Source organism: Sprattus sprattus (genome assembly GCF_963457725.1).
Source record: "Sprattus sprattus genome assembly, chromosome: 9".
NCBI classification, from domain to species: Eukaryota; Metazoa; Chordata; class Actinopteri; order Clupeiformes; family Clupeidae; genus Sprattus; species Sprattus sprattus.
In genome coordinates this window covers 15,707,463-15,722,316 of record NC_137928.1, presented here as the reverse complement: position 1 = coordinate 15,722,316, position 14,854 = coordinate 15,707,463, and the positions used below count along the sequence as shown (strand labels likewise).

The 14,854-nt window shown below is 42.6% G+C and overlaps 1 protein-coding gene across 1 annotated transcript; it reads left to right on the top strand.

Moving 5' to 3' along the window:
* Positions 1–5,694: 5,694 nt before the first annotated feature.
* On the top strand, positions 5,695–8,137 carry lipt2 (lipoyl(octanoyl) transferase 2). The gene is made up of 3 exons (XM_080844669.1): positions 5,695–5,918; positions 6,425–6,870; positions 7,142–8,137. Exons 2-3 carry the CDS (start codon positions 6,426–6,428, stop codon positions 7,369–7,371), a joined length of 675 nt encoding a protein of 224 aa, XP_080700795.1. The 5' UTR covers positions 5,695–5,918; position 6,425; the 3' UTR covers positions 7,372–8,137.
* The last annotated feature ends 6,717 nt before the right edge of the window (positions 8,138–14,854 follow it).

The window sequence follows — 14,854 nt, the reverse complement described above, 5'->3', positions numbered from 1 at the left end:
CGGGTTGTGTAGTCTGCAACTGCGTGAATGTACAGATCTTTACTGCATATGGATAAGGTAGAGAGGATTTGTGATTGTGTGTTATTGACCATAATCATTATTCGTATGTGTATCTGCGCTCCCATGACCTGATATTAGTAATATAATGTGCTATTAGTTATCTTACATTATAACCTAACGTAATAGCTTTTAATAGCATACGAATGTGACCGAATCAGTTTTAGGCTACCATTTTGTGTTTCGTTAGATTAGTTCATGGAATAACTTAACATTACGCCACTGTTGTAAATGAAAACTGAAAGAGAAAGAGTTATAAAAAATTAAAAAAATACATGTATCACCAGTTGAGCCTTTAGTCACCCAAAAGGATTTCGAGCGGCAGAAATCGTCATTGCGGACTATTGGTCATACTAGCTGTGAATTGTTACTGAGATAAAGATTTAGATAAGACGATAAGAAACTTCTTATAGCCCAGCTACCCAGTAAGAAATCGGCACGGTGTAAAACAAAAAAGAGTCTGTTTTTCACTTTCATGGTAGGCCTATTACAAGAAAACGTTGCTAAAAGTTTTGTTTAATTGTTTTGACTGCCCAGTGAGGAATCAGCATGTTAAACAACATGACCGTTGTGTATTCTGTAGGTTACAGATCAGTGAGTGAGTTTTACCTGCGAGTTGATAACTTTTTTTTTAAAGTGACATGTTGTAGGCTACTGTAAGGACAAGCTTTTCTTATCAGACAATGTGCTCTGTGGAGCAAAGTATGACCTTGTCACTGGAAGTCCATGTTCTGTCGCCACTTCTTGAGGTCTAGTGTTCCCAGATTGCGGTTGATGCTGGAACAGGTATGGAGGCTACCTGATCTGTCACTGGTCCGGTTTATCAGCTTCAAACTCACGTGATGTCTGAGTTCGCTCAGGAAGCAGTTCTAACAGTAGCCTATATAACAGTAATGATACCCCAAAAACGCTTAAGGTGTGTTTTTAACACGCTTGTTTGGTGAACTAAAGGGCCTTTACTTTGGTGTGAACACTCTCTCGAAAACAGTCTCATGTTAATGGTTTATTAGATTATGTAATTCTTTACTAAATGGGTTCTTGGTTAACCCATTGATTGATTCAATATTTTGTCCAACAGCAGGGGACGAAGTGTTCCCATACACATCACACGCTCTCTATCGCCATCTACTGGATTAAAGAGGCCACTATCTGTTATGGTTTGATTCTCTGATCCAACAAACAGAACATCGATGTACTCCCATATATTGATTGACTTGAGACCCTGTCCGAAAGACGAGGCACTTTTCTGGGACAACTGGTCTGATTCATGTGGAAGGCTTTAAATAATGGTTTCCTCAAACATCTGTTCTCCTAAAATAAATCAGACAATTATTATTTGTTAAAGTAACTTCAGTAATAATCAATAATCATGCTAATGGCTCTTCTCCTGCTTGGGGGAAACATACAGCTGGTTAAACCCCTGGCCTCTTTACAGACTCAACTGTCTCACGAACCTGCCCCTTCACTCAGGCAGAGGTACCTGTATTTTCAGGTCTCTAATATCATGCTGTATCATTTCATATTTCTAGCATGGATTTAGCTTGTCCCTGAATCCCAGTTTGTCCTTGCTGGTCTGCTTCCGTCTGCTCTGAATACAAGAGCAAACAGCAGCTGAGTCTGTCCCAGAGCCTCAGGATCTTACTGTATGAATCTACTGCTTGCTCACACCAGACGTGTTCAAGCACTTATACAATGTGTGGAAAGACACAACATGGTTATATTTGCATTGCCTTGCATTCAAATAATGTTACACGACAATATAAATATGCCATGTGTTATGCGTTGTGAAAAAAAAAGACATTACTCTGATGCAATTTGACTTCACATCATTCCTTCTGCTTCCTATATTTGACTTACCTCCCTATCAATTCAGCTGAAATGCCTACTGGCGAAGTCATAGATCCCTCTGAACTGTTTGCAGTTCATCTAACAGAATACAATGTAGAAATGGGAACAGCATCAGACGTCAGACGCCGTCCATCCTATGTGGATGCCATTGAAATAAATGGAAACTCAAACATTCTCTTAGTTTGCCTTTATTGTTTCTAAGTCATTTGTTATTTTTTTAATGTTATGGACAATTTTGTACCTGCAAAGCTAAATCGTGCATTCACAGTACACTCTTTTGTCACAATTTTGGGATTTTAAAGAGGTAGTTAACAAATAGAAACACATGAGTTTACTCCTGCAGCACTGCACACATCAGTACAGCATTAATGCACCAGCAGAGGGAGCTGTTGGGAAGCTTGTTGATGCTTGCGGATAAGCTGATTGGGTCCACTTGGCATATTGGAATCAGGAGTGTTCAAAATGAAGTGAGACTAGGTGAAAATATGTGACTCCCCATGTTGTTTACTAAATATGTGAAAGGCAGCATCTGAAATCCAAACAAAATATAAGGTTTTTGACGTATAGGACAACAAAAATGGTATTTCAAGTGTAAAAATTAGAGTGAGCTCTATAAATAAGAAACTTATACCAAACACTTAAGTTGTGACAAAACATGTATGGTATTATTCCACAGTATATTAAAGTACCGGGCTAAGACAGGGGCTGCAGTGGGAGACAAACTCTGAATTTGCATTAAAAGTAAACTTACACAAATCCACTTCCACAACTGAAGATTGCGAATGGAAACTCTGTAGGCAGGCAGAAGCGTCTGCAGATGCCTTTGTAGTCTAAACAACCCCATGGAAATGCAACCGCAGCATCTGCACCAACTACAATCAGAAAGGCAATGTAGTTTTGCTATCAGTCTGCTATGTTGAGATGATCAACGGTAATCTTTTTGTAATGCTGTGTTTATCTTACTATGTTTTTAATTTGTAGTTTCAGCTGTTCATTCTTGTCTGATCTTTTATACTGTCATTGTCATTTAAACCTTGGTATTCCCTTCCATGCAGCCCTTTTGGGCATATATCTTTTCTTAAGAGAAACGTCAAACTAAATCTTAGTTATTAATATCAATTTCTTGGGGAAATAAGAATACCTCAGAGTAGATCTATGAATGACACAACTGTCAACAAAGCACTAATTCACAGATAAGATGAAGTGAGAACATTTACCAAATGACCCAACAACATGCACATAATAATTACATATATATTTTAAACTTGCATTATAATGTTGAGACCATTTGAATCCACTACTTAAATCGTAGAAAAGCAAACATGAAACTCACATGTGATGGATAAAAACACCAGAAGGCTCAGAAGCAGAAAGCGTTGATAAATCATGGTGTCTTCTTGAAAAAGTTTGCAACACTCCGGTACCTTTGAACAGCTTCAAGTGTGGTTGTGAAAATGTGTTTGAGCGGCTGAGGGACGTTACAGCGCAAGTCACGGTCACACCCGTGTGCTTCAAATAAGAACCTTTAATTCGGAGATGTGATTATAAGCCACCGGCTGAAATGAATAGGCCATATTGTATCTGAACTGAGTGCTCTTCGTTAACTGGGCCATCATCCAAAACTCACTTTACTTGGAGTTTGTCTCAGTAAGGGGCCAAGAAAATTAGTTTCACCTGATCACAGACACATGTTTCAGCAAAGATCCCAAAGAGCACAAACCTAGTTCACTAATATTGGAATGTCTGACTTAGTTAGAAAAACCTATTTTAAGGTAGTACCAGAATAGAAAATAAAGCCAAGATCAGTGTTTGATTTAAGAAGTTTTGATTTATTTCCTGTCCACACATCTATTCAGCATCTCAATATCAGTCGATGAAGAGGGTGGGGGTCTTGCTGATCCATCCAGATGTGCTGAGCCAGTGGGTATATTGGAGTCACAAGAATTATCTCCCCTGAAGTGGAGAAAGGTGTGCCTATGTGACCCCATGTGGCTTAGTACACATGAGCAACGCAGCATCTGAAAAGAGAACCAAAATTTAAAAACTAAGGTGTTTTTTTTTCAAACATTTGTAAGATTGATCCGCATTTGTAAAGGTGGCCCCACCATTCTTTATTCACGGTAGTCTATGGACAAGTCTGATTCACATTTAAAAAGTAAGCCCCAACGTTTGCGTTTCGAGTCAAACTTACACAGATCCTTTTGCACAGCCGAAGGGTCCGAAAGCTATTTCAGCTGCCTTGCAAACAGGTCTGCAGACCCCGCTGTAGTTGGAGCAGCCCCAAGGCAATTCAACTGCAGCATTCTCTCCATCTGTCAAATGAGTGCAGAGGAACGACACATTTTCTTCTGAGTTAAACATCACCATGATGTAACATAAGATCAAGGTAATTTTTTCAAATTTTGGAGTCTGAATCTACTGAATCTAAATCAAGTTCAAACATTTGATGGCTTATTTTTGTGTGTAATTTTAGCCCTCCCTCAATTGTTTATATTGTATTAAGTATAATAACTTTGTATAGTGAATTAAGTTATTATACTAATAACTTAATATAATAACGTAAGTTAATATAACTGTAGTATAATCTTATGTCAATTTTACGTTTGTCAATTTTTTTCTACTTTTTGGACTGGTGTCTTTAGCAGAGGTCATAGTAAGACTTTGCAACATTTTTGTGTGAAATGCAATCCCTTAAAAATATTCTTTTGAAATCAGCAGTCTCTGAAAATATACTGAACCTGACTACGCTCATCCGCAAAACATATAAGCCAAATAACTGGTACCATAAGAAATACAGCAAACTCACATGTGATGGATAAGAACACCAGAAGTGCCAAGAACATAAAGTGTTGAAACTTCATGATGTTTTTTCTCTCCTAGTATTTCCACAATAGTCCTGCACCTTTGAACAGATTGAAGTGTAGTCATGGAACTGTGTTGAAGAGGAGGAGAAACATTGCAAGACAAGACACAGTCACACCCTTGCACTTTAAAATAAAAACATTCAGAAATGTAATTACATGTAGGAGACCATCCTGAATAGGGTGCATTGTATTTAAATTAACTAAGTACTTTTCATTATCTGGGCTTTCATCCAGACGTCTTTTCTTATCATGTGATAGCTTCAGGGAAGAGGCAAGAACATTAGACTCACCTGATCATGGCGCAGCATGTCTCAGCTTAAATCTAGCTGTACAAAACTGAGCCCATTCATTTGGGAATCTCATCTGGAATTAGGTCTACAGTGAACCTGTATGTGATATTTTAAAAGTATCTCCAATATTTCGATCTTTGGGTGTGTATGTGTGTGTCAATAGGTTGTGGTTTAATTAGTTGATTAATGATGTTTCTTTAGAGGCCTAGCCACTCTACTACTTGGACTATAGTTTTCAAGAAGATCATCATGATACAAGGTTAGGTGAACCCCTGCGTGGAAGTGAGAGTAGTGTGGTAGAATATGGTTGGGTTAGTGCATGTTAACAAATTACTTGTTTGAAATGCTGTGTTGCAGACCTCTACTGATGGGGTTGGGATCCTGCTGTCTCCCCACATTAAATAATTGAAGTAGCCTTTTACATGGCATATCAAAATTATGTTTCCCGTCTTGATAGTTTCACAAATGAATACACTTTACAGATGACCACGCCTGTAGAGTAATTGAGTTAACATTCCCCGATGTTGTCTTGGGGAGGTATGTGTTGCTCGAACTGAGGATTCTCCTTCACCACAGTAGGTGGCAGTGAGTTTTAAAATAGACATTTAATACTGAACCGAGGAAGAAGACAGCAATGGCGGTCTACATTAAACCGGAGTGCTCACAATAATCGTCGGCGAAATCATGAAAATATGTGTCCTTGGGACTGTATTATCTATATTACGTAATTTATTCAAGTATGACTGAATGTCTTATACATTTTATAAGTCTAGCAATGTCAGTTTCGTTACTTTTATAGACGCAACGTGGACTTGACGACAGCTAGAGGACTCATTGCCACCCTCAGACAAATTATAAGGTTAGACTGCTAGCTTTCTTATTCTGCAATGAGACTACCAATCCTTGTGTTCGATTAGTTTCGACGTCAGTCTGTGTACGGGGACTTAAATGCATGTGCTGCCCTTGTTGGCTGTTGTTGTAATGTAGCTATGTCCTTTGTCGCAAAAAATAATCACTAAGATTTCCCAGTAAGATAAGTTGTTTACTCAACTTGCACAGCTCAAAGTCCTTGCAAACAGATGGTGTGCATATGCCCTGTATATCATGCGTGTATACCTTGTTCGAACTTGTTTTAACTAGTACTTAACTCGCACTTACAGTAGTTACATCGCTGCACTTTGTATTCCTTGTGTAAAGTAAAGTAAAATGTATTGTTACACTAGGTCTGTATTATTTGTAGCGTAATTGGTTTCTCCTTTGTACGTCGCTTTGGATAAAAGTGCCTGCTAAATGACTAAATGTTCTGTTCTAATCTCTTCATAATCAAATGTCTTGAAGTCACGCCCTGTGTAATTTACTTTTTAGAATGACACTGGGGAAGGCTGCAGTTCGGGTGGTGAACTTGGGTCGTATTTCCTATGGACAGGCACTGCAGGTACAGCAAAAACATGTCCGTCAGCATCTGGACAAGTCCTCAGAGGTTCCAAACACATTACTTCTGTGCGAGCATCACCCTGTATACACTATTGGAATCAGACAAGCACCATATTCAGCTGAGGAGGAAGAAAGACTGAAAAGCCTTGGTGCAGAATTCTTCCGCACAAACCGAGGAGGCCTCATTACTTTCCATGGACCTGGTCAGTTAGTTTGTTACCCGGTCCTCAACCTGGGGTGTTTTAAGAAGAGTGTGAGGTGGTACGTGTGCGAACTGGAAAAGACTGTGATTGGACTCTGCCGTAAATTTGGAATCAAAGCTGCCACATCTCCAGACACAGGGGTCTGGGTTGGCGACAACAAAATCTGTGCAATAGGTCTGTTGAACTGCCCTTTTGAAAGGCAAGAATGTGCTTACTGATTGTATCTTCCATGCTTATAACTGATGCTTGTGTGTGTGCAAAACATTGTTAAATGAATGTCATCTTGCAAGATGTATCAGCCACTACTGTCTTGTGTACTTTTGCAGCTTTTTAAAGCATGATTTCTCAGGCAGTTTATTTAAATTATTGTATTAAACTCCTTATTATTATGTCACTGATTAGGACATGTCAGCATACCTCAAGGTCTGTCTGTTTCCTTTGGCAGGGATTCACTGTGGCAGGTACATAACATCCCATGGCATTGCTTTGAACTGCAACACTGAGATGGACTGGTTCGACAACATAGTGCCGTGTGGGATTGTCGGGAAAGGGGTCACCTCCCTCAGCCTAGAGCTGGGCAGAGAGGTCACCACTGCAGAAGCCACCCCATACCTCTTGGAGAGCTTCAGCGAAAGGTTCAACTGCCAAGTGATTCCTGAGAGAGATCCTGTGTAGACGTGTATGTTTATGGGACATGACACAGAGATAGCATGATGACGTGGGCCGTCGTGACTGTATGGTTTTGCTGTTTACAGCAGTGGTACTCGTCAAGGCTTTAACTAACCCCCAAGTCTCTTTAAGCAGAAACCTGCAGTTTGTCACTTTAATAGAAGTTGCCTTTGAAGTGCACCATTGAAGGTCATATCTTCATTAAACACTTTTAACCATTGTGGGATTCTAAAGGTTAAAACAGTCAATCATCCTCTACACAGGTTTCTTTAAAAACACTTTAACAGCTCTCCTGGCCTGCTTCCTGTAGGCGTAGTTCTTGATCTAGTGTTGGAACATAGAGCTTAATACGCCTTTAAGCATTTTACAGTGATATCATACAAGGTTTTTTTTCCTCTCTGCAAATATGCCATATTACATGGGATGTCAAAATCTAATGTTTTTCCACTGGTCATCTTAACATGGGAGCTCTAGTGATAAAGTGAATTTAAATGGATTGATAGAAACTATAGCCTAGTAGTGGCAGGGCCACATACTTGCTGTTGAAGTACCTCATTCGATTCCTTTTTTCTTAAATGATAACCTCATTAGATGTCATCTCACATAATCTGAAAGCATCCTCACAGAAAAGGGTTGTTTTTCCTGTCTAACTACAGAACAATACATACAATACCATAAATTTGTTTATGTAAAACCGTACACAGTTTATTGTGAATACCACAAATGTATTTTTCCCCCAGATGAATGCTGAGCAATGAACAAAAAAAATGTTAACACCTGTAGTTGTATCTGTGAAATTATTTGGACATATGCAAAAGCCACGGCCGTAGGTTCACCAAAGTGTTGGTCATGAGGAGCCATGATCAATTTGATTGTCAAGATGTGCCAGTTTAATATGTTTGCCTAGTGCATTAGGGTTGGATAAGAAGCCTGTCTGTGCCTCAGTTAAAGATAGATTGTCATAGTTGGCCTTTTCATGCTAATTCCCTGGATGGGAAGTGTATGGCATTAATTAACATTATCAGGTCATAATGTCCAGTGTTAAACTGTAGTTAAGGTTAATTATTTAATGTATCAAGTAATTCTGATTTATGAAAACTTAATTTGAGGCCTTACCTCTCTTTAGTTTAACACACAGTGGAAATAGGCATACGGCCATAACTGTAGATGCTAGATTGACGTATTTGTGAGCAGCCCCTTCTGCTTTCACAGTGTTTACGAAGGCGCCCTAAATAAGCAGCATTATGAAACATCGAGGCTGTCTTTGTGGAACTGACACCTATGATGTGTGTGCACGCAAAGCCACATGCTCCGGACCCAAAACCTGTCGCTCTTTATTATTTCTTATTATTTGCTCTGAAATGAGTTCATTGAGGTCACAGCTTTACTACCTTCTCAAAATTCACCACCTCGCTCCCTCTCTCCGCCTGTCTCACCTTGAGACGGAAGAGATGGAGTTTTTAAATAACTCCCGCCGCTCTCGCTAAAGATGCCTGTTATGTAAACATGATTAATTCGCTGCGAGGCTCCTCTAAGTGCCAGGTCTGTGAGACCGTGGCTGTGATTTATTGGCCAGATTTTTATCATTCGCCCGCCTTGGCGCGAAGTAAACAGTCAGTTGTGCTCAGCGGGGTTTTAGATGAAATCCGCTCTGTCCTCTCTGGCCTCCCGAAAAGGGACGTGACTGCAGCATCACATTAAACGGGCTGTTCTCAGTGAGCCAATGTAATACATCAAGGTAAAGGATCCGAGTCGACCTCTGGAATAGTTTCCCTGGGATGTCTAATCTGAGAGTGGAAATAACCATAGGCTGTGAAACTGGAGTGGTCTGAGCGAAACGAGGCCTGGCCGTTGTGTGAGGGTGTATGTGTGCTTTCTGAGAGCTCAAAAGAGCAGCGATGAATAGTGTGCCTGTGTGTCTCTTACCCACTGTCTCTCACTCTCTCTCTCTCTTCACACTGTTGCCTCAGTGGGATGATAGAGTGAGAGATTTATATTTATCCCTGCCCAGTCAAGTGTGATCTCGCTGACACCCCTTCAACTCAAAGGGGGGAGGGGATCCTTTTGATGGTACACCTAAGGCCTGGAGAAGAAAAATAATCATTTTTTTTCACTAGGTGGCAGTGTTAACAAAGTTAAATGAGCTCCCCTTGATGAGAGCAAGGAGACGATGTTGTTGCGTTTGATTTATATTTTCGTTCAGTTTGGCAGTTTTCATTCATTATCCTAGTTTACACAGGGTATTGTTCTGATGAAACCTGTCTGTGGTTAGGTGAAAGCGCTAGTAGACCAGAGGTGATATCTGCTGGTGTCCTCTGTTCAGTGACCCCTGAGTGTTCATTACAAACACCACAGCGTGACATTCCTCTGCACAGCTTGACGTGTTTAATTACAATGATTCACTGGCAAGCGCCGTCATGTTTCCATCCCAAAAGTAGCTCCATCCATTATTTCCTGTACCACTTTCCCAATAGACAAATGTCACTTCCTCTCTTTCAAAGATGCCTCCGGAGGCAAATAAAATGGGTGACTGATGCTGTTTTTCCTCCGCTTACAATGTCAGCACTGCTTCCCCTTCTTGATCAGTGTGTATCACAGTTGTGTGTTTTCATGTAGGATACTCATGCTACTGCTTTCTCTGTCTGAACCCTGAGATGCTTCTTGAGCTCTGACCAGCTACTGCACATCATCTGGCTGGAGCAGCACTGGAATTACTATGAAAAGATATGCACATGTGAATGAGGGCAGGCCGCGAAACAGCTGGCGTGGCCATAAATATGCCCATTACAATTGATCAGAAAATTGCCTGACTGACACTGGTATCAGCAGGCTAATAAGGATGCACCCATTTGGTTAAGAGACAGCGTCCCCCCACTCCCAGCAGAGCAGCTATAGAGAGGCCAGTGGATTTGTGTCTCGGGTGATTGGTAGGAAGGGAGAGGGGGGACAGGGTTGGACAGGAGTATCCCTCACAGCTCGTAAGTGATCCGAATTCTTGCTCCCCAGTCATCGGCAGTCTCATTATTACTCCTCGGAGGATTCGCCGGCAGGTGGTTGGCTCTAATCGGACGATAAACAATTGACGCCACGCCACTGCTCAGGAGAAGGGCAACGGGACTAGGTCACATGACTCCCTGTGGAGTGAGAGCCTCTCCTGGTGATGTGATGGACAGGCGCACCGCAGAGCGCCCCTCCCAACCCCACAATCCCTGGCGTTTAATGACGCGACGGCAGACAGGCTTCTGTGGCTGGCAGGAACGGCAGCCATGTCGTGGCAGCTCAAACCCCCATCCTACGCTGGTAGAAGGGAGGGGCGGGTGGGTGACAGATAACATGTGCTTCTACTGTCCCCCCGGTCATCTGCCAACTGCAGCAGGGAGAAGAATTTTTCTTCTTCTTCTTCCCCTTCTTTCTCTCTCTGCAGAAACAGGGGGAGTCTCACCATCTGTGGTGCTCCCAGTCTGTAAATCAAAGTCAGTGATTCTGAGCAGAAACGGCACGTCAACGGCAAAAAAAAACAGGTCCGACTGTCGAGGCCCCATGCACGTGTTGCTGAACCGTTGTTGTGCCAAGCCGTGGCGTGACATGCCGTGACGTGACATGCCGTGCCATGCAGCAAAACAAATGTTTCGCACCTCCCTGACTCTTCGCACAGGCGACAAAGCACCATGCTGTCTGATGCTGTGAGAAATCGCTCCACATCCCTGTGTTGTGTTGTGTTGTGTAGCTAGCAGGCAGGCAGTCAGTCTGTAATGGTGATGGTGCCGCTGCTCTGAAGTGTCGTCGCCGCGTGGAAAGTCTCACACACCCCTGTGGCGATTTGCGTGTAGCCGGGGTGGTCTGGGGAGAAGGAGACGAGAAAAAACACTATCCATTGCATTGATTTCCACAGACTGGGGCATCTGAGAGATGTGGTTTAAAATAGCCCCTCACACCAGCGAGGAGCAGGCGCTGCTAGCTTTTATGTGTATGTGTGTGTGTGTGTGTGTGTGTGTGTGTGTGTGTGTGTGTGTGTGTGTGTGTGTGTGTGTGTGTGTGTGTGTGTGTGTGTGTGTGTGTGTGTGTGTGTGTGTGAGTGCGCGTGTGTGTGTGTGAGGGAGGGATGTGCAGAGGCCTCAGATACACCCACTTGAGGTTTGCTTTTGAGTTGGGGAGCTCTGAGATGGACTCGTTCAAAGGCACTCCTCGACGGGAGAAGATACGACAGGCTGATTACAAAGACTCTGATCAGCGTGGGAGGACTGAGTATTGTAACCCTCTGTAAATCAGCCCCCTCCAGAGATAGCCACCCACCATTATTCTGTAGAAAGTCCTCAGCCGAATGATCCGTATACTCTGAATCTCTCTCTTCAGGTTGATACAATACAGACATTGAGGTACTGAGACTCTGTGAGTATTCATTTGCCCTTTAATTCTTTTAAAGTACTCTTTCTTTAAATTACTCTTCAAGGTACAGTGAGTGGTGAAAACCTAAGATGTTTCTAGACGTACAATACCGACATGTCTGTGCCTGAAGGGGGGGGATTACAGTTGACATTGAGTTAATTAAATTAACATTACAGCTGGAGAAGCTGGAGACATAGAAAGTAGTGTTCTTTAGATTCTGCATGGGTTTGTCTTAAAACTCTTCTGCATAGGGTTGTCTTAGAACTTAGAACACGCTCAGATAGCCCACTGGGTTCACTAAAGAACCCCTTCTATAGCAAGTTGTGAAGAGAACAGAGAGTGTTCCACCAAACAACTTTCTTTTTTGTCTTGAGCGTTTAGGGCTTGCCGTTACATCAGAAGAAATCAGTTCCCTGCTTTTCCAATCTTGGGAGGAGAAATCACAGCTTGTGATGCTCCTCAGTAAGTCGACAGAGCCAGCCAGGCGTGTGTGTGTGTGTGTGTGTGTGTGTGAGTGTGTGTGTGTGTGTGTGTGTGAGTGTGTGTGTGTGTGTGTGTGTGCGTGCATGTGGCTTTCCTTTGCTGCAGGGGTGCAGTAATGCTATTTTGGGCTTGTGCTCGCTGCAAGGCCCAGCAGTTTGATTCGAGGTGAGTGCGGCGGGCCAGGCCTTTACTGGAGATGGGCCTTACAAGGTGTTTCACATTGATATGTACAGTAAAACTTGCTATCGAATTTAAAAAGTGCAAGGCTCAACACACACACGCACACACACACACACACACACACACACACATTCTTGCTCACAGACACACACACACACATTCATCCGTAAACCATTAGACTGGGCCACCATGCTTAGCTTTTATTGATCTTTGAGGCGGAGGCTCCTTGCTGTCTGAGAGCGATGCTACTGCTGTGAATTACTAACGTTGTCAATTATTTATTGTGTTACACGGACACCGATCGCCTTGAACAACAATTACAGACGCATTTGCATTATGGCCACTCAGGAAGTGGAACGAAACTTTACCCCTCCCAGAATCCACCTGGGATTGATTTCACAAAGTGGTGGAATATTTATCAGAAGCTATCAATATCTAAATAGGACTTCAAGAAATAGTCTATCATTTTTTTTCCCACTGTGGAATGGATTCACTTAATTCTATCAAAGAAGAATCTCCCTGCTCCAGTTTTTCTGGTCAGGGATTTCAAGGCCTTAAAAAACTCAAGGCGTGTAGCAGTGTTGCTTAGTTGACTTTAGTGTTGACCTTTGCTGACCAAATGGTACAGTAAAAGGGAACAAAACTGAACACTCTGTGGTGGGCACGGATGTCAAGGGCCTAATAAGGACAAATGAAGGGCAAACACACTGGGCTGTGGTATCAGTTATACTGAGCTTGCAGAAGTTTGACTAAAAATCTTTTTTTGACCAACCTAGAAGCCTGAATTTGACTGTATGTGTATGTATGTTTGTATGTATGTACTATATATATATATATATACACACACACATAATGCCCACGATACGAGTACCCACTCTTCGGCACTCCAGAAGTGAAAAGTTCAGTCAGTTGAGAGGCTGAGAGGTTCCTCTCACCAGTTGGAAGAGCCCCTATGTGAGCCCAGCAGGGACTCCCACAAATGCAAGTACAAGTGAGGATGTGCTTGAATTTTCTAGGTTGACGTTGACCTTTCCATTCTCAATTCATTCACATGTATTGCAGGGCACTCTTGAGGGCTATTCATGTTCTGGGCGATGGACGACACCGAAGATACAGCCCGCAGTGTACAACAGTGAAAGGCACTGAGCAGTGAGGTACTTTCCAGTATATTTTCGAAGATGGAGGGCCCTAATTTCCTTGGCGCAGGTTGTTGTCCCCCCCCAACAGTCATTGTAAATACAATTCTACCCGGACAGGTCCTCTTTTCGAGACCTAAAAAAAATGCATCAGTACTATTGTTTGATGCGGTTAAAAGTTTGCATTATCAGGCTGCCAGTGAAACCTGATCATTGAATAGTTTTCAGCCCGTTTACAACAAGTGTTTTAATGCCGGAAAAGTTAAAACATCAGTTTCTGGAGTGTAGAGATAAATCAGAGATATTGTGAGTGATGTGAGTGATGCAATTCAATTTCTTTCAAGGTTTAAGGTCATTAAGGTAATGCATATCAGTGTGTTTCAAGGTTCAAATGTTGTGTGACCTCTCATTTAGCACCTTTTTTACTATGTGACGCCAACAGTCCTCATCTCCTTACATATCTTCAAAGCCTTCTCAGCATCTGTCCATATCCATCCAGCTGAGGGCTTTTCCCAGTGTACTGTAAGCCTTAGGGATACCACTACTTCTACTACTACTACTACTTCCCCAAAACACATCCACCCTGCCATCCCTGCCCGGTGCTCTCAACGTACACCACATCTCCAGAGCGCTCAGCTGTGGGATTGGGGTTCTGGACGAGGCGGGTTCTGTAATTGGACTGGTGCGAGCGGGCCAGAGTGTGATTGACAGGGTTGGGCCACCTGTCCATCTCAGCGTTAGGTCCTTTCTGTTAGTATTCATGCACAGCACCAGAGGGGCAAGGGGAGCAGAGAGGAGAGGGCGCAGGCTGAGATGGATCGGGGCACAAGTTGAGCGGAGAGGGCGCAGGCTGAGATGGGATCGGGGCACAAGTTGAGCGGAGAGGGCGCAGGCTGAGATGGGATCGGGGCACACGTTGAGAGGAGAGGGCACAGGCTGAGATGGGATTGGGGTGAGGAGAGTGGCAAGGAGATGAGGCTTTTGAACTGGCCACCGTTTTATACCAGTCACGTTGACAACACAGAAAAAGGAGGATTTTTCATTTCAACCAAGAACCGCATCAGATTGTTTTAGTCAATGTGGCTGCCTTCGTGACCAAAGTGGTGCCAAAGTGTAACGAGCTGATTTAGGAATTGTTGAAAAGGATGACTAGCCAGTGCTGAGTTGATGCTACTCAGGTATTATACAGATGTTGCTCTTTTCCAAAGGTGGTTTTGACAGTGTTGCCAGAATTCATAAACTGGGTGAAAATGTTTTGCAAAGCTCATTGCTATTCAGCTTAAATAGCGCTTAGATCTGATAAC

Coding starts and splice junctions, on each gene's coding strand:
- lipt2 (XM_080844669.1), top strand. CDS start 6,426: ATGACACTGGGGAAGGCTGCAGTTCGGGTGGTGAACTTGGGTCGTATT. Junction 6,871..7,141: donor CAACAAAATCTGTGCAATAG/GTCTGTTGAACT, acceptor TTCCTTTGGCAG/GGATTCACTGTGGCAGGTAC.